This window comes from Mytilus edulis, chromosome 5 (genome assembly GCF_963676685.1).
Source record: "Mytilus edulis chromosome 5, xbMytEdul2.2, whole genome shotgun sequence".
NCBI lineage: Eukaryota > Metazoa > Mollusca > Bivalvia > Mytilida > Mytilidae > Mytilus > Mytilus edulis.
In genome coordinates, this window is record NC_092348.1 from 45504726 (window position 1) to 45523792 (window position 19067).

The window sequence follows — 19067 nt, forward strand, 5'->3', positions numbered from 1 at the left end:
TTTCCTCAGAATTTATTGGACACCAGGGCCATTTTCAGAAAGACTTTCAATCTTTACTAAAATTCACATTTTCGTAGGTAAACTTAATTTACTTTGAGATTCGAACATTGGCTTATTTCTGAAAAGACGACCAAGTAAATTATCAGCGTCCCTGAAAAATAGCTCAAAACCGCATTTTGTTAATTTTGTTTTTCTTCAAAAAAGATCTCATATTTTCGATTTTTACATATTTATGAAGATTATGATTTAGATATATGTATTTTCAGACAAATACTGAAATAGATAGATTTTGGCAAACAAAAATCATTGAAAAGATTTTGTAAAGCCTTTCATAACGCCACTCTATGTATGAACTAATAAAAGTACAGTGGAAATTAGGTTTGTAGTGAGAAAGGGCCTATAGTTGCCCAGATAGGCTGCCATGATGAAACAAAGAGCGCAGAAAGTAATGTTAAACGCCAACAATCAAACCATTAATCATTGTTATTTTTGTAATTCATTTTTATAACATCAGTGGTTGTAGGTTGCATTGAGAAGGATTTTGGATTATTATAAATGCCGTGGAAAAATCACATTGATTGAATACATACGTTTGCCAGCTTCACTTATGAGATGAATTCCTAGTATCTTCAAATTTAAAAAAAAAAATAAAACAGTTAAAATTCGTACCCATTGGAATCACATGTATTATTTTATAGCTGACTATGCTGTATGGGTTTTACTCATTGTTGAAGGCCGTACGGTGACATTTAATTGTAAATTTCTGTGCCATTTGGTCGTTTCTCTCATTGGCAATCATACCACATCTTCTTCTTTTATATTAGTTTATGTAGTAAATGTATTCAAATAATTCCTTATTTATATCTAAGTGAAAATAAAAGTATATTTGGAGAGCACAATGAAACAGCAACCTGTCAAAAACATGAAAAGACATCAAGGCATTTATTTGTTTTTTTTATGGGATAATTAAGATAAAGACTTTTTTTTTAAATTTTACTGCTATAAAAAAATGTTTCACTGCGACCCTGCTTGTTAAGTTTATACTATTGGTTGATACGAAACAATGGGACTTTTTTGAGACAACGAAGGAAATCACCCTAACTGTGTAATACGTTTTCAGTTAAACATTCTACAAAGTTATTTATTTGCATGGAACCCCAAGAATGGAAAATATGGTCACCCTTGGTCTTTCGTTGACCGGCAATAAAAACCCTCGCCAAAGTGGGGCGTCCGTTTGGCTGTCCGGGATGTACAAGTACGCAGCAACGTCCGGTAAAAATCGGGACATACAATCCGATGCCTTGTGGAAAGAGAGTGCCATGCTATCTGCACGGTAAGACCCTTGGGAACAAATCGTTGAGGGGTCCGTAGGTGGCCTGTTGCAAGGCTAAATTTCTGTCCTATCCAATATACCATCATTTTATTCGTGGCAGTCCAAATTTCACCGGCCTTCATGCCGGTCGGCCTCTATGGCAGGACATACCTATTGTATTCAATGTTAATTTGTTCTGGTCCTGAATATGCATGACATATTTGCCACTGGACTTAAAAATCCAACAATCAGTCAATGATATGTTTTGCAAACAAAGTGTAAGAAAATTAGAATTTTTGATACTTGCAAGAAAAATTAAATGTAGTAAAGGAAATATATAAAATATTATGTCCAATCTATGTTTAGATAAATTGAAGAGTAGAGGATGTCCTAAAAAAAAAACGTCATACACAAGTTGTTTTCTATTTACCTTCGCATTTCCACGCATCACGCATAGTGATTTTGTTTTATTTATTGCCCCTTGCCCCTTGATAAATATCTTCTCCCTCATTTCAAATCCTTACTTTTAATTTAAAAATACAATTAAATGGAAAATTATTGTGCCGATTGAAAAGTTAAACCATCTTAATCAACTTTAGATTAGTTTAATGTAAATGTCTAAACGTTTTCATCATATCGGGGCCTTTTATAGCTGACTATACGGTATGGGCTTTGCTCATTGTTGAAGGCCGTACGGTGACCTATAGTTGTTAATGTCTGTGTCATTTTAGTCTCTTGTGGACAGTTATCTCATTGGCAATCATACCACATCTTCTGTTTTTTTTTATAAATGGTTTATTGAAGAAAATGAGTATACGTCTAATTTTCAAAATTTTCTTGGGGAGGGGGGCGAACCCAAACCCTCCTAGTAGGTTTTGATTGGCCCTGGAAAAAAATACAAGTTACTTTGGCTCAATGTAAAAATAAGTTTATTTCTAAAAAAAATCAAATGGTTGCCTTAGCTGTCCAAGATGTATGTAAACAATGATGGTGTTTCATAGGAAAGGATATATTTAATTCTACATATAGATCTGGGTCTGAACAATTTATCAGAGAAAATAGAATTGACAACATTATCAATAAATGCCATTTTTACGGAATTTATTGATAAATTACCTCAGTCTTTCACTCACAAAGTATGCATACATGATCAATCCTTCTGACTTCATAAATTATGTTAGAGAGTCGGCTAAATTACGACTTTATGATGAAAATTAATTAAATCCTTCTGTCTGTGAAAATGCATCGCATATACAACAGTAATAAATCGCTCTACAGTGAAAATGAAAGTCTGGTATCAGTATTCAACAGTAAACATGAATCGCATCACAAACACAACAAAATGGAATTAGATTTAATATCAACAATCTGAACAACAAGACCTGTTTTAAGTTATACTACATTATAAATAAATTTGGTGTTTTTACTGTCTACTGGTTGGTTAAAATTATTAGTTTTATTTTCAATGTTGTCAATTTTAATGGCGACACGCCCACTCTGACGTTGTGTATTCATACGCCAACATGTGTGTACGTTGTTATTGTTAATATAAATAATATAAAAAGTTCTTATAGCCTTATTTTTGATAGAAATTTATTTATAATGAATGACAATAATTTCTTTTGATTTTATTGAACCATAAAACTAATTTTTGACTCTTCACATTTTACATAATCCGCTTCGCGGATTATTCAATGTGAAAAGTCAAAAATCAGTTTTATGGTTCAATAAATTCAAAATAAATAATAGCCATTCATTAAATAAATCATAATTAATGAATGGCTATTATCTATTTTGTATTTATTGAACCATAAAACTAATTTTTGACTCTTCACATTGAATAATCCGCGAAGCGGATTATGTAACATGTGAAGAGTCAAAAATTAGTTTTATGGTTCAATAAAATCAAAATAAATTATTGCCATTCATTATAAATAAATTTCTATCAAAAATAAGACTAGAAGAACTTTTTTATATTATTTATATTAACAATAACAACGTACACACATGTTGGCGTATGAATACACAACGTCAGAGTGGGCGTGTCGCCATTAAAATTGACAACATTGAAAATAAAACTAATAATTTTAACCAACCAGAAGACAGTAAAAACACCAAATTTATTTATTAAAAGGTACATTTTTCTACAAATGATAATTGACTGCTTCTTTTAAAACTCTTGCACGCTCTGTTCGTGAACTATCATTCTTAATATTTATCTATCTGTGTATCAATCGTAAACCTGGGTGGCTGTAAACGCGATTAAAACCCGTCCGCATCAAATACATTTATCATGAATTTATAAAAACAGTACATATTGTATATTATTTCTTATTTTATTAAAAAAAAATCGTGAATATGTCGTCTGTTTATTTATATCATTCTACATACGAAATTCATCACGGATACAGAGAAAATGACATTTCAGGATTCGCACATTACATACACTGATTAACATGATTAAAACATTCCCCTTTTTACAACAGTTTAGTTAAGAACTTGAAAATGAATTACTAACAGGTAAATATCAAGATGCCAGTCCTTAAGAAGAACCCTTATACTCGTTTTTGTTTTAGTCTAATTTTGATCAAGTTGTATAAACGTAAAAATAACCTTACCAGAACATTCTCGCATGGTCGTCAGCATTTGCACAGAGGTAGATAAACGTTACAAGTTGATTGAACTGACTGCTGAATTCAAAAACGTCGACCACGCGTACGTTGACTGACAAGATGTATCTAATTGCTAGCTGAGTTGGGGTCTTAGGTCTGTATGATTCTGAAAAGTCTATTTATATTTATTTGTAAAATAGTTAAACTTGTATGCGAAGAAAGGAAACGATTTGTCGATCTTTGCACTAGTCTTTAACGTGTTAGAGTTTACACGATTCCCTTTCGTTTTGTACCTTGAAAATTCAAATGGATTGTGAGTTTTGAACGTCAATACAAAACTGTTCTCAAATCAAAGTTTTAAACGATTTGATTTCAAATCAAACGTAGGAAATGGTCGAAAATTTGCGTAGGGCAAATAAGATTAACATTTAAAAAATCTATGTAAAGTATTACAAAAATGTATTACAAAGGAATCTCAAATATGGCAAAATGTGTGCACAATGTATGTTACTTCAACATTGAGACATTTCTTTTGTACCTCATACTAGACTACAACATGTATCATGACTGTTTGTTTATCTTTGTTAAATTATATTTTCAGTGTGATTTTTTTCTCTTTTAGATTGGATTTATCCTTTAATTGGTTTTATTACTTGCTACTATACAGTTTAAAGAACTTAATTGCATTTAAAAATTTAAACACCTAAAGCTAAACATTCCTTTCAGATCGTTTATATGATGTTAAATTGTGAACTTTATTTGTCTTATATTTTACAGTTAACATCTAAGGAAGATAAGTCTTAAAAATCAGCTGGTCATTTTGATCACATACTATTATTAAGGAGAAATCAAGTCTTCAACGATAAAAATTAGTGTTTTCAAACTGCTATCCATCAATCAATTATTCCTGTAAATTATGTGGTTAAAATTTCTAGAAGTTTTTTGACAGTCGATGCAATTGTTAGACGAAGAGAAAACAAACGTTTTAGAACTGGAGAAATATTCCTAAAAAATATGAGACCAACATAGGTCTTTGTTAATGAATATCATACTATATTATATAAACATCTTGTCAGAGAACTACGTGTCAATACGACAATCGCTACCAGTTTTCCACGAATATGACATAACGAATCATACATATTACCGGGTTTGTACTAACATAAACAACATCATCGCGGTAGCAAGATTTTGAGTAGGGTTGTCTTACCTTTCCAGAGTAGTTTAGGTCATCCCCCCATTTTGATATGGTATGTGTTGCGTAGTCTTTAGTTTTCTATGCTCTGTTTTGCGTACTGTTGTTTGTCTGTTGTTTTTTTGTTTTGCCAAGGCGTTGTCAGCTTATTTTTGACGTATGAAATTAGGGGTTAAAGTCATAAAACTTTGCTCAGTGCTTGGAGCACAAAAATCATGCTCGAAACATGAAATCCAGGCCTTGCGGTCATAAAACTTTCGAGTACGATTTTTGTACTCAGACTCAAGATTCAACCAATCAATATGCTGGATTTAATGTTTCGAGCATGATTTTTGTGCTCCGAGCACTGAGCAAAGTTTTATGACTTCAACCCCTGCCTTTTCATTGGTTGATTTTCGAGTACGAGTACAAAAAACTGACTCGAAAGTTTTATGACCGCAAGGCTAGATGTTACTTTTATATATTTCGCCTCTCTGTTACAAATCTTTAGGTTGAAGATAACGATAATACAGTTTAACTTCTTTCCTTAATAATGATGAAGCTATGGACTTTTCCATTACAACAGCGTAACATGTGAAGGGTGTATAAGTAAGCATGTCATAATTTGTAGTAATTCTATATCCAATTACTTATTTCAAAAAATTGACGTCCACGCGAACCTTTTCAACAACTGAGATAATATATGAAAATGTCTAATTTTTGGCAATAAAAAAAAACAAAAAAAAAGTCTTTAGAACCGGATTTTTAATAACACAACTGGAAGAACACACATTGAGGATCTATGAACTATTGTCTGTAATTTTTTTAAATGTGGTTATAATTGCAAATTATTTTTTTAAACTGTATTTGCGAGATGAAAAATCTGCCTAGGTAATGGAAAATTCTAAGTTAAATTCCTTTCTATTACCATCTACTATACTAAAATTGCTCAATGTTTTCTGCTGTTATCAGAAGTAAAAACCCTGTATTTTCATTCGATAACCTGTATATTATGTTGAGATTTATTTAGTATGATGATCATAATTTATATTAAAAAAATAGCTAGCATATGGAAGATAAACTTAAAGTTTGTGATTCATCAGGGAAATTGTCTTTAACATCCTTCATGTTGCTGATTATGGCTATGCTGTTACTTTTCATCAAGTAACATGACAGAACGTAACAGAAAGAAATTACACAATACTTGTTGTTCTTTTATTCGAATTGTGTAGAAGTTTACTTCCATCTACAATTTAATAATATACTATAAAAACACATTTACTGTTACAGAGCTGTCAATGAAATATTCTCAGAAGGTACACTAAAAGGCTGTAACAGGAGAGAACAACAAAATTATTCTCCTCTAAATTCTGATCCTTGGGGAATTTGAATTTTTCAATTTGGCTGCCATTCACCAATACATACGGGGTCATACATTCAGGAAATGGTGCTCTTCTCATTACATTACAAGACACCAAATCTTGGTCTTTTAAACGTTTCTAGAGGTGAAAAACAGTTATGACAGGAGGGAAACAACCCTTTGGGACAACATTTAAAATACCCTCAAAAATGCTAAATTTTATCACATGCTTTAGATGTAATATAATCAGACCATTAAGAACAAGTTGTCTATATAATCTATCATATTTGTAAAAATAAATCGGAAGCCTGTTTACTTAATTTATATGTTCGATGAATGACTTAGTTGTCAGAAAACAACACCGGACAACATAATTTGGGGAGGGGGGGTGAACATTTTAATTATAATATTTTATTAGAAGAAATATAGGAAAGAGTGTTTAATTGACAATAGTTGGTGTAGTATATACTCTAGTTAATACTGAAACTTAAAACACTCCAAATAAATATGCCTGAATTGTTGAAGAAAAATTGCGGGTGCAAGATGGAACTTGAAAATTCTACTTTTTCAGATAATTTCTCAACTACAGTGTATGTGATTGGTCCGTGCAAGTTGTCTGATGCAAGATACATTTCTGCCCTGTCAAACAGGCTCTTTTTTATAATTGACAATATAAGTGTCACGCCCTTCTTTTTGTCGAACTAAATGACAGAACACATTATATGAATTATTGCGAAATTGTTCTTGTCCTTTAATATGGATGTTATATTTGCTACTGTTTATCGGTATTCAATATGGATGGACTATAAGCCTATGTTTCATGTCCTTTAATATCGGCCCCTGTTTATCGGTCATTAATATTGATAAAATAGTTCGCGATCTTTAATTGTGATGAAATAGTTGCCAAAGTTTCTCGATATTTACCATCTCCATGACATATTTGCAACTGTTTCTCGTCCTTTAATTATGGTGAATCCGTGTTTAGAACTGCTGTTATAAATTTGATATTGTATGATTTATTAGATGTGTTCGGTCTCGAACAGTCTAAACTAGGACACCATAATGGCGGTTTTAAAGACCACTCAAGGATATGATATGTAAACATATCATTGCGGCGGGCTCCTTCATAAATACATGTGGGATGTGATTGTCAATGTTAACATAAAAAAAATAAAGAATAAACGATAGTTGTTTTTAGTTAACTTAAGAGTAAATAAATGTTGATTGAAGACTTTGAAACAGAAGGATAACATAATGGTGCGTTCGAGGCGTTTTTCCGTAATGTCATTTACTTTCATCAGGAACAGCCAAACTCGAATGCTATTTATCATCTGGATAGACATGGTAGATGTTCTGATTGTTCACGATAGTGACGCGCAATGTTTAAATACGCGTCCTTTTGTCATTACTGAAAAATATGTTACAAACAATTATCTTACCACGATAACAGAAAAACGCCAGATAGTTTTAAAGCATAAGTACTTGAAAAGGCACTGTGCTACAATTAAGTTTATGCCAATTGTGTTTTTTTAAGATTGACATTGATGAAAATATAAGTGAGCTGATCATTCAAATGAAACAGAGACAACAACTATGTTAATTTCAAGTTTTATAAGAGAAATTATGTATAGCTGCACCATGTATGAAAAGCTTCACATTTTCCCGAGTATGTTATAGCCCACCCCCTTTTTGCAGGAAATTTTATGGTGATTATTTAAAGAATCATTGTTGCTGGAGTTCTCTTATGGCAGTCAGTTGATTTCAGGTTCCACCACTGATATATATATGACATCGACTGCTACAGATGTTTAACGGCTTTGACTAGTTTATTAAGACCCCGCTCTGTTATATTTGACACCCGCCAATTCATATTTTGTCGTTAACTGTCTATTTATAGTTTTTTTTTAATAAATATATAAAATTATCGACGCTCTTTTCTATTCGCGCTATCAGTCTAAACTCTTCATTTTACAACTGGAATATATACTGTATTGATGAATGCAGCTGCCAATTGTTGTGCATGTGCTGCGTTTCTTTTGAAGAAAAGTATACATGCGTTACGTGTATATAGTGACATTTAAACATCCGGGTTGATTTATTGACCTTTTCAGAAAACATGAATTGTTTCGATAAGAATTTTTGAATGACAGAAACTAAACATTTAAGGTAAAACTACTAATATTATTTTATATCATCTACTTAATTATCAATGCATTAGCAAATGACTTTTATTTAAATTTGCAGAGTAAACCAAAAGTCCTTTCAGTTCTTTGTGATGACCACGGATTTTTATATAGCTTCTATACATGCTATAGAAACACAATTACCAGTGGCGGATCCAGAACTTTTCATAAGTGGGGACCACTGACTCCCTGAGAGGGGCCCCGCTCCAGTCATGCTTCAGTGATTCCCTATATAATCAACCAAATTTTCCCCAGAAATGTAATGTCAAGAATAGTTTGTATATTCAAAGGTAAAAGGAATGAAGTATATGTAGACATTTCCGTTCAAGTACATCGAGTCGACGATCACCTTTCTCGATGTTTATTTTTTTATGTTCTGCAAACAACTGGCCCAATAGAACAGTAATTGGCCTTGCAAGATGATTACTGTTTTCAAACTTGGATGTGTTTTCAAACAGAAAATCTAATACAGTATAACAGAAAAAAGACTTACAAAAACAGTCAATCAAATCCTTATAACTCATTGGTGAATTTTTTTTCTGGGGGCTACAGAAACTAAAAGATAGAAAAAACCATTAAATATCAGCAAAACAAGACCTACAAATACGTTTACACAATTGACACCTTTTAAGCTGTGATTCAACTAAATGATGATTTAAGTTTTATCTAAAAGGGAATTGGGGATTTTAAACCAAATAATAAAATAAAAGTAATTCGAGGTAAAGTAGAAAGTTCTAGTTGGTAAACTTGGCCAAATATCAGACTCTAATATGAATATTAAATCTTGAATCAGGATTTTTTACTTTAATGATTATGTAATAATCTAAAAAGAACTGTATATAGATGTAGGAATATGTGATATGAGTGCCAAAGAGACAACTCTCCATCCAAATAACAATTTATAAATATTAATGTTAACCATTATAGGTCAAGGTACGGCCTTCAACACGGAGCCTTGGCTCACACCGAACGGCAAGCTATAAAGGGCTCCAAAAATTACTAATGTAAAACCATTCATACGGGTAAACCAACGGTCTAATCTATATAAAAACGAGAAACGAGAAACACGTATGAACTACGTAAAAAGACGACAACTACTGTACATCAGATTCCTGACTTAGGACAGATGCAAACATTTGCAGCGGGATTAAACGTTTTAATGGTACCAAACCTTCTCCCTTTTCTGAAACAATAGTATAACATCACGCCATCGAAAAAACACACTATAAAATATAAATTGGAAGGCTTAACTTAATAAAAAAAAACTAAAATTAACACACAATGAACGAATAAATTTGATCTTCAATACCTGAAGCAAAAAACATAGTAAATGAAATTTACAAGGGATAAATAATTAAGGTCAAAAGTAAATAAACAGGTTTAAACAAAGCTAAAGTAAGATTATACCACTTTGAAATAATAAACGATTTTTAGAATGTATATACATGTATATGATATATTTATAAATATAAATGTAAAAATGACTCATGATATACAAAAAGATTTCTAAATAAGATTCACTAATGAACAAACAACTGATTGCAATAAAGGTAAAAACGAATACTAAAATGTCATAGTGAACGATTCAGGCTCTTTGAAGCCTCTTGTTTTGATATTTTCTGTTCAAAGTTTAGGACTACAAGTTAAATGAAACGGATTTGAAGTACAATTAAGATGTTTTAAAGTCAGTAGCTAATAGATGATTTTGAATTTTGTTTTGAAGATAAGAATGGCTTCAGCTAGTGGATCATTTTGTGGTGTATGTGAAGCTCAGGACGTGGTGAACGAGGCTGCCGTTTGGTGTCCGGAGTGCAACGAAGGGATATGCACATCGTGTGAAAAACATCATCGAGCCTCAAGAGGAACAAAACATCATGAGGTAACTTCAATGAATGATTATAAACAAATACCGCACACAATAGCAAGCATAAACCAATACTGCCCAGAACATGACAAAAAATATCAGCACTACTGTTCTCTACACGAAAAACTTTGTTGTCCGCCTTGCATCACAACAAATCACAAGAAATGTGATTTGATAGTAATTGATGAAATTATTAAAACCTCGAAAGGTTCCGCATTATTTGACATTATGGAACAAAGTTTAAAAGAAATGAAGAAAAACATAGAAAGAATAGTGGAAGATCGAAGGCAGAATTTAGAGGCAATTAAGCATCAGCGACAGAGATTCCATGCAGATATAAAAGAGACACGTGAGAAGATCAACAAACATCTAGATAAACTTGAACAAGACATACAACAGGATATACAAGCTGCGGAACAAAAAGTCATATCACAAATAAACAGATTTGTGCAAAAAGTTTCCGACCATGGGAAAACAATAGATGAGCTACAGAAAAATATAACTGCGACTAAACGTTTTGCAACTGACCTTCAGACATTTTTTGGCGGTAAAATGCTTTAATCCAAGATTCAAAAAGAAGAGGAGTTTATGATGTCATTAATAGAAGATGGATGTTTACAACAACTCAACTTACAATGGAGAATGGATGCCAAGATGTCTGATATTCTGTCTATGACGAAGATTGGTGAGATATCCGTTATACCAAAACCGTCAACCATTTCCGTGACTACGGATAGGGAAAAACAAGCTCAGCAAATGATACCAAAGATACCAAAAACAATTAATGACATTCAGCTTACCTTATTAAAAAAAGTTGAGATACAGAAAGGAAAAAAAAGAATTGCAATCACAGGTTGTACTATCATGCCTTCTGGTAAAATTGTTTTTGTTGATCAATCCAATGATCGGCTTGTAATCCACAAGGACAATGGATTGTTTGTTTGTGAATCACCTGTATCCCATTGGCCTTTAGATGTTACATGTATTGATGAAAACACGGTCGCTGTCACCCATAATGCAGAGCCTTATTACATAGAAATAATCAACATCGTCAAAAGAAAAACTGTAAGACAGATTAAAACGTCCCATCAGTGCTACGGCATTACAAATGAAAAAGGAAGATTACTATATTATGAAGTAGGAAGTGGTATTCAAATAGCAGACGTCAAAAGTGAAAGTACTGCCACCTCAGTAGTTAAAGTCGATGGCAAGCATGGATGGAACTATGTAACAACATCAAAAGGCAAGATATACCAAACAAAAAATGAATCAGGTACCGTAACATGCTACACAGTCACGGGACACAAGGTTTGGGAATACAAAGACGAATCTTTTTTTAAATCTGTTCGTGGAGTAGCAGTTGATAATGATTCCAACGTGTACGTGGTATGCTATTGGAATGACAGTATTGTCGTATTTTCACCAGACGGAAAGCACGTGCGTCGATTGTTAACAAACGAGAATGGGATACAAGACCCTTTTGGTATCCATTTTGACAAAGGAAGAAATATTCTAATGGTAACGAATTCATGTGGACCAGCCAGTTTGTATGAAGTTAAATGATCGGCTAAACGTCAGAAATCAAACAGTTTGAAACATTCTGTAGACTTACAAACAAATTTTCAATGTAAACAGTGCAAAAATATTATTGACATTACTAACGTAAGATATTTACTCTAAGAGTGTAGATTGTCAGTTTTAAATTTAGTATTTTTTATTAGTTTTGTTGGGTCAATTTTCTCTGAATTAATTTCACATCAGGGCCTTTACAAAATGTCTAAATGTCAACTTCTATTTCACGTTTTCGAAGCTTAACACAATTTACTTTGATATTCGTCATTGTGTCCAATTTGACTTATTTTCCGTAAGAGATGGATGACCAAGTTGATTATTGACGCCTGAAAATAGCTAAAACCGCATTTTGTATACCGATTTTGGAAATTATTCAGAATTTATAAACAAAAAAATGAATAACCCAAAACAAAAGTTCGTTGTTATTAACTATATATTATCTTTTTGGATAACGATAAGAAACGCACACTACTTTGTAATACTATAAAATACAATTAAATATTTTTCAAAGTGATATGTCTATATGATATTTAGAATTTTGAAACTAACATGACTAAGGAAATTTCATGTTGTAAAGATATATATATACTAGGCTAAATTACAAGTTTGTAAGATCATTTATATGTATAATAACAAAATACGTTAATGGAACAGTTAGCTAACATTATTTTGAAGAAAATAATTACGAGTTTTCTCTATTTGAAACAATATTGCACATTTTCGGACAATTTTAACAGGACGAATTAGAAATTCAAGTTAACGTGACAAAAATGTGTAATATGTGAACCTCTTGCATTTATTGCCGCCTGATACCTCCTCGCATTGAATCAATTAGACGTCGAATGAAGTCTTGAGGGATGTTGTCCCATTCCCTGGAAAGTGCTATTAGGAGCTGAGCGAGCGTTTCCGGTAGATTTGGACTATTTCTGAAACGTTGTCCATGTTCATCCCACAGATGTTCGATTGGCGATAAAGCTGGATTCATTTGCTGGCCATGGCAACTCACGAATGTGATTGTTCTCAAAAAAGTTTAACGAAATGTGTGCCACGTGACAACGGGCGTTGTCCTTCTGAAAAAGAGGGACGAAAGATATCAAAGGGACAGTCACACTCATAGATCGAAAATAAACTGACAACGCCATGGCTAAAAAATAAAAAGACAAACAGACAAATAATAGTACATATTCAAGGCATAACATAGAAAACTAAAGAATAAGCAACACGAACCCCACCAAAAAGAGGGGTAATATCAGGTACTCCGGAAGGGTCAGCACCCGTCGTGTTGCTCATGTTATTACAAACCCAGTAAATAATCTAATTCCGCAAGTCACATTCGTGGTAAAAAAGGATTGGATTGTAGTTACGACATAAGGAACATATCCGATATCATCTGTGAAGCGTTATACCATAACGATTAACCAACTCGAGATGGCGTCCGTAAAATTTAAGAAGGGACGATTTCAACTTCACCATTTGGAACTTTTGGTTTAATAGCTTCGAATTCCTTGTAAGAAGTAAGTTAACCCTCTATCAAATATATTACGTTACCTCAACCAAATGCTATAAATCTTATTAATAATGCTTGCTACAACAAAACACAGATTAAGTTTTGGAATTTTGGTGGCGTCACGTTTACGTTCTAGAAGTATGCCTCTTTACAAATACAAAATTTGTTAAATAATTCGATTCCATTCCAACCAAATGCCCCAACCAACTTTTATGAAACGTTTACACAATGCTTATTGCCACAACATTCAAATCAAGTTCGAATTTGGGTAGCAGCATTTTTTTTGCTGTTCTTTAGTTCTGTCCCTGTATAACGTTACATGCAAGCGGGGCATTTGTGTCCAATGGACACATTCCCCATTTATTTTTATCTGTTGCCCCACGATAAATACGTTCTCCCTTTTTTGGCTCACCTGTCCCGAAGGGACAAGTGAGCTTATGCCATCACTTGGCGTCCGTCGTCGTCCGTCGTCTGTCGTCCGTCGTCTGTCGTCGTCTGTCGTCGTAAACTATTTCAAGAATCTTCTCCTCTGAAACTACTGGGCCAAATACTTCCAAACTTTAATTGAATGTTTCTTAGGGTATCTAGTTTGTAAATTGTATCCGAAGTTATGATCTATCAACAAACATGGTCGCCATTGCTAAAAATAGAACATAGGGGTCAAATGCAGTTTTTGGCTTATAACTCAAAAACCAAAGCATTTAGAGCAAATCTGACACGAGGTATATTGTTTATCAGGTCAAGATCTATCTGCCCTGAAATTTTCAGATGAATCAGACAACCTGTTGTTGGGTTGCTGCCCCTGAATTGGTAATTTTAAGGAAATTTTGCTGTTTTTGGTTATTATCTTGAATATTATTATAGATAGAGATAAACTGTAAACAGGAATAATGTTCAACAAAGTAAGATTTACAAATAAGTCAACATGACGGAAATGGTCAGTTGACCCCTTTAGGAGTTATTGCCCTTTATAGTCAATTTTTAACCATTTTTCGTAAATCTTAGTAATCTTTTCAAAAATCTTCTCCACTGAAACTACTGGGCCAAATACTTCCAAACTTTAATTGAATGGACCTTAGGGTATCTAGTTTGTAAATTGTATCCGAAGTTATGATCTATCAACAAACATGGTCGCCATTGCTAAAAATAGAACATAGGGGTCAAATGCAGTTTTTGGCTTATAACTCAAAAACCAAAGCATTTAGAGCAAATCTGACACGAGGTATATTGTTTATCAGGTCAAGATCTATCTGCCCTGAAATTTTCAGATGAATCAGACAACCTATTGTTGGGTTGCTGCCCCTGAATTGGTAATTTTAAGGAAATTTTGCTGTTTTTGGTTATTATCTTGAATATTATTATAGATAGAGATAAACTGTAAACAGGAATAATGTTCAACAAAGTAAGATTTACGAATAAGTCAACATGACGGAAATAGTCAGTTGATCCCTTTAGGAGTTATTGCCCTTTATAGTCAATTTTTAACCATTTTTCGTAAATCTTAGTAATCTTTTCAAAAATCTTCTCCTCTGAAACTACTGGGCCAAATACTTCCAAACTTTAATTGAATGGACCTTAGGGTATCTAGTTTGTAAATTGTATCCGAAGTTATGATCTATCAACAAACATGGTCGCCATTGCTAAAAATAGAACATAGGGGTCAAATGCAGTTTTTGGCTTATAACTCAAAAACCAAAGCATTTAGAGCAAATCTGACACGAGATATATTGTTTATCAGGTCAAGATCTATCTGCCCTGAAATTTTTAGATGAATCAGACAACCTGTTGTTGGGTTGCTGCCCCTGAATTGGTAATTTTAAGGAAATTTTGCTGTTTTTGGTTATTATCTTGAATATTATTATAGATAGAGATAAACTGTAAACAGGAATAATGTTCAACAAAGTAAGATTTACAAATAAGTCAACATGACGGAAATGGTCAGTTGACCCCTTTAGGAGTTATTGCCCTTTATAGTCAATTTTTAACCATTTTTCGTAAATCTTTGTAATCTTTTCAAAAATCTTCTCCTCTGAAACTACTGGGCCAAATACTTCCAAACTTTAATTGAATGGACCTTAGGGTATCTAGTTTGTAAATTGTATCCGAAGTTATGATCTATCAACAAACATGGTCGCCATTGCTAAAAATAGAACATAGGGGTCAAATGCAGTTTTTGGCTTATAACTCAAAAACCAAAGCATTTAGAGCAAATCTGACACGAGGTATATTGTTTATCAGGTCAAGATCTATCTGCCCTGAAATTTTTAGATGAATCAGACAACCTGTTGTTGGGTTGCTGCCCCTGAATTGGTAATTTTAAGGAAATTTTGCTGTTTTTGGTTATTATCTTGAATATTATTATAGATAGAGATAAACTGTAAACAGGAATAATGTTCAACAAAGTAAGATTTACAAATAAGTCAACATGACGGAAATGGTCAGTTGACCCCTTTAGGAGTTATTGCCCTTTATAGTCAATTTTTAACCATTTTTCGTAAATCTTTGTAATCTTTTCAAAAATCTTCTTCTCTGAAACTACTGGGCCAAATACTTCCAAACTTTAATTGAATGGACCTTAGGGTATCTAGTTTGTAAATTGTATCCGAAGTTATGATCTATCAACAAACATGGTCGCCATTGCTAAAAATAGAACATAGGGGTCAAATGCAGTTTTTGGCTTATAACTCAAAAACCAAAGCATTTAGAGCAAATCTGACATGGGATAATATTGTTTATCAGGTCAAGATCTATCTTTCAGATGAATCAGACAACCTGTTGTTGGGTTGCTGCCCTGAATTGGTAATTTTAAGGAAATTTTGCTGTTTTTGTTTATTATCTTGAATATAATTATAGATAGAAATAAACTGTAAACAGCAATAATGTTCAGCAAAGTAAGATCTTCAATTAAGTCAATTTGACCAAAATTGTCAATTGACCCCTTAAGGAGTTATTGCCCTTTAAAGACTGTTTTCACAATTTGTTCATCATGTTGACTTACTTTAGAAAATCTTCTCCTTTGAAACTGCTGTATCAATTTCAGCCAAACTTAGGCTAAATGAGTTTCAGAGTATCTAGTATAAATTTTATATTTTATTTCCTTGTATGTCAAGAAACATAGCTCCTATGGCTAAAATAGAACATAGGAGAAAATGATTATTTTTTTTGGCTTTTGAAGAAAATAGGACGATCCAAAAAACATTTAAATAAATTGAAAAGCCAAAATAATCATTAAGAGAGATTTAACCAAAAGAATTAAGGTGAGCGATTCAGGCTCTTGAGAGCCTCTTGTTTTAATACTTACTGGTAATTAAAAAATAACAGAAACTTGTAGTGCCGATTGAAAAAATAAACAAAATGCGTGTTAATCAACTGTAAAATAGACTTAAACTAAATGAGATACATCATATGATCCATGCAATAGGCGGATCTGGGGGCCCATTTCGTGGGGAAAATTTGGTTGATTATATAAGGAATCACTGAAGCATGACTTGAGCGGCACCTCCCCCTTAGCCTAGGTCAGTCAGCCCCCCCCCCCCTTTTTCCCCCGCTTATGAAAACCTCTGGATCCGCCACTGCATGCAAATAAAAGAGACTGTTAAAACATTATAGATATTTTGTTTTTGAAAATTTATACATAATTTGATTAATAAATGTTTGAAATTGTACATAATTAGATTAATAAATGTTTGAAATTGTACATAATTAGATTAATAAATGTTTGATTGTAGAAATCGTAATGTCAATTACTCTCTAGACCAATTTTGTGGAGTTAATTACGGAATCCGTATTTCCGTTTCCTTTAAGCCCCGGTAACAACAGATCGTACGATTTTTTGTCGTGCAAGATATATAAAATAGTTGTCGTGGCACTGTCGTGCAAAATGTAAAAAAAAACATTTCGAGTGGTCACATTTCCATGATGGGTACACGACAGAGAAAAAAGAATTGTAATTGTACTGTCGTAGGTAACTCGCAAGTCGGTCGTGTGACAGTCGTACGACAGTCGGAGTTTTTAGGTCTATTTTTCAGGTTTTCGTGTCATAGAATGAGCGTGTTACTGTCGTGTCACTGTCGTGCCACTGTCTTGAAACATGCCAGGCTCAATCTTCATGAATCCAACGCAATCACCGGCAGATTCTCGCTCCAACTCTTGCATCAGTGTATACTATTCTGCCCTGACATCATGCACCGTTCGATCTGTGGCCTAACCCATCAAAGTCGGGCGTTTCGCTGGTTCCTATACTATTCACGGGCTTAAATTAACGCAAACAGGACCATATTTTGCTCTTGTTGGAGTCCGACAATGCGCCTATTTAGCAGGACCAAGTGTAATCGTTCTCATTGAATAGCTATCCTCTTTAAACGGCAGACGTTATGTTTTTCCAAACATTCATTCCCGCCGAATTGTATCCTTCTGAATAAAACATAAAAATATGTTGCACGACGAACAAACCACTGTCGTACTACAGATATTTAATGTTGTGCGAGCATCGTACGAAATTTGGTATTCGTGAGACAATCGTGCGACTGTATCACGAGTGTCTTACGACAGTCGTTGGATTGTAGTACGACAGTCGTTGGATTGTAGTACGACAGTCGTGCAACAGTTGTAAGTATTATCTTTATTAAAATGGTTTATATTGGTACCCACGACAATGTGTTTATTGCACGACAGTCGCACGACAGTGGTAAGACACTATCACGACAGCCACAAGACAGTGACACGACAAAAAATCGTAGAGCAAAAAAGGTGCATGTCTAATTTTCGACACACGACAGCGCCACGATGCTCAAAATATCGTGCGACTGTCGTACGATGATCACGAATGACCCACGATTTGACCAATTTTCATGTCGTGGCGCTGCATAAATGTGTCGTGGGTTCGTTGTGACCAGGGCTTTAGATTCACGTTTTTCTACATATTTGAGGCAATTTTAAGCGTGACATTATATAGCCGCATGTCAATTATTTACCGTAAGATGTCAGCTTTTTTATTATTATGGGCCTGCTGTCTCATTAAAATATATCTCTGTTTATTCAAAGATGGTGAACCTCTAATTCAATAACACAAAGTGAACAACTTCTGTGTTATTCTACATGTTATAATTATTACCAAGTTGAACTTTAAATAAACGATACAACAAATACAGAAGTGTCCACGTCAAGGTTTGATCAACAAACACTTTAAAATCAAGAGTGAGGGTTCAGATGTTATTTGTATCATGTAACTGATCAAGATGCCAATGTGATATTCAAAACTTTTAATTCAAAGAGAAAGATAACGAAAGGACAGATAAGTCCTTACAAAACTATATACAACACGAACCCAATTAAAATAGTTAGCCTTTTAAAAGGGAAAGGGTTAATTGCACCTTCTTTTTTTTTTTAAATCCTCTCATTTTAAATGTTTTATTTGAATTAAATTATGGTGCTAAACCAGAAATGCTTTCAAAACGGAAAACCTTACAACACAGCCTGTTGTT

At 33.4% G+C, this 19067-nt stretch overlaps 1 protein-coding gene across 2 annotated transcripts; it reads left to right on the forward strand.

The window, feature by feature from the left end:
- The first annotated feature begins 8519 nt into the window (after positions 1-8519).
- LOC139523797 (uncharacterized) lies at positions 8520-18733 on the forward strand. 2 transcript variants are annotated; one of them, XR_011664695.1, is made up of 3 exons: positions 8520-8624; positions 10365-12594; positions 17291-18733. XR_011664695.1 is itself a non-coding variant. In XM_071318080.1 (2 exons), the coding sequence occupies exon 2, from the start codon at positions 11094-11096 to the stop codon at positions 12066-12068; it is 975 nt and encodes a 324-aa protein (XP_071174181.1). In that variant the 5' UTR covers positions 8520-8624; positions 10365-11093; the 3' UTR covers positions 12069-12222. The 2 variants fall into 2 exon arrangements, 1 of the variants encoding a protein (XP_071174181.1); XM_071318080.1 differs by lacking the exon at positions 17291-18733 and having other exon boundaries at positions 10365-12222.
- Positions 18734-19067: the final 334 nt, after the last annotated feature.

Coding starts and splice junctions, on each gene's coding strand:
- LOC139523797 (XM_071318080.1), top strand. CDS start 11,094: ATGATGTCATTAATAGAAGATGGATGTTTACAACAACTCAACTTACAA.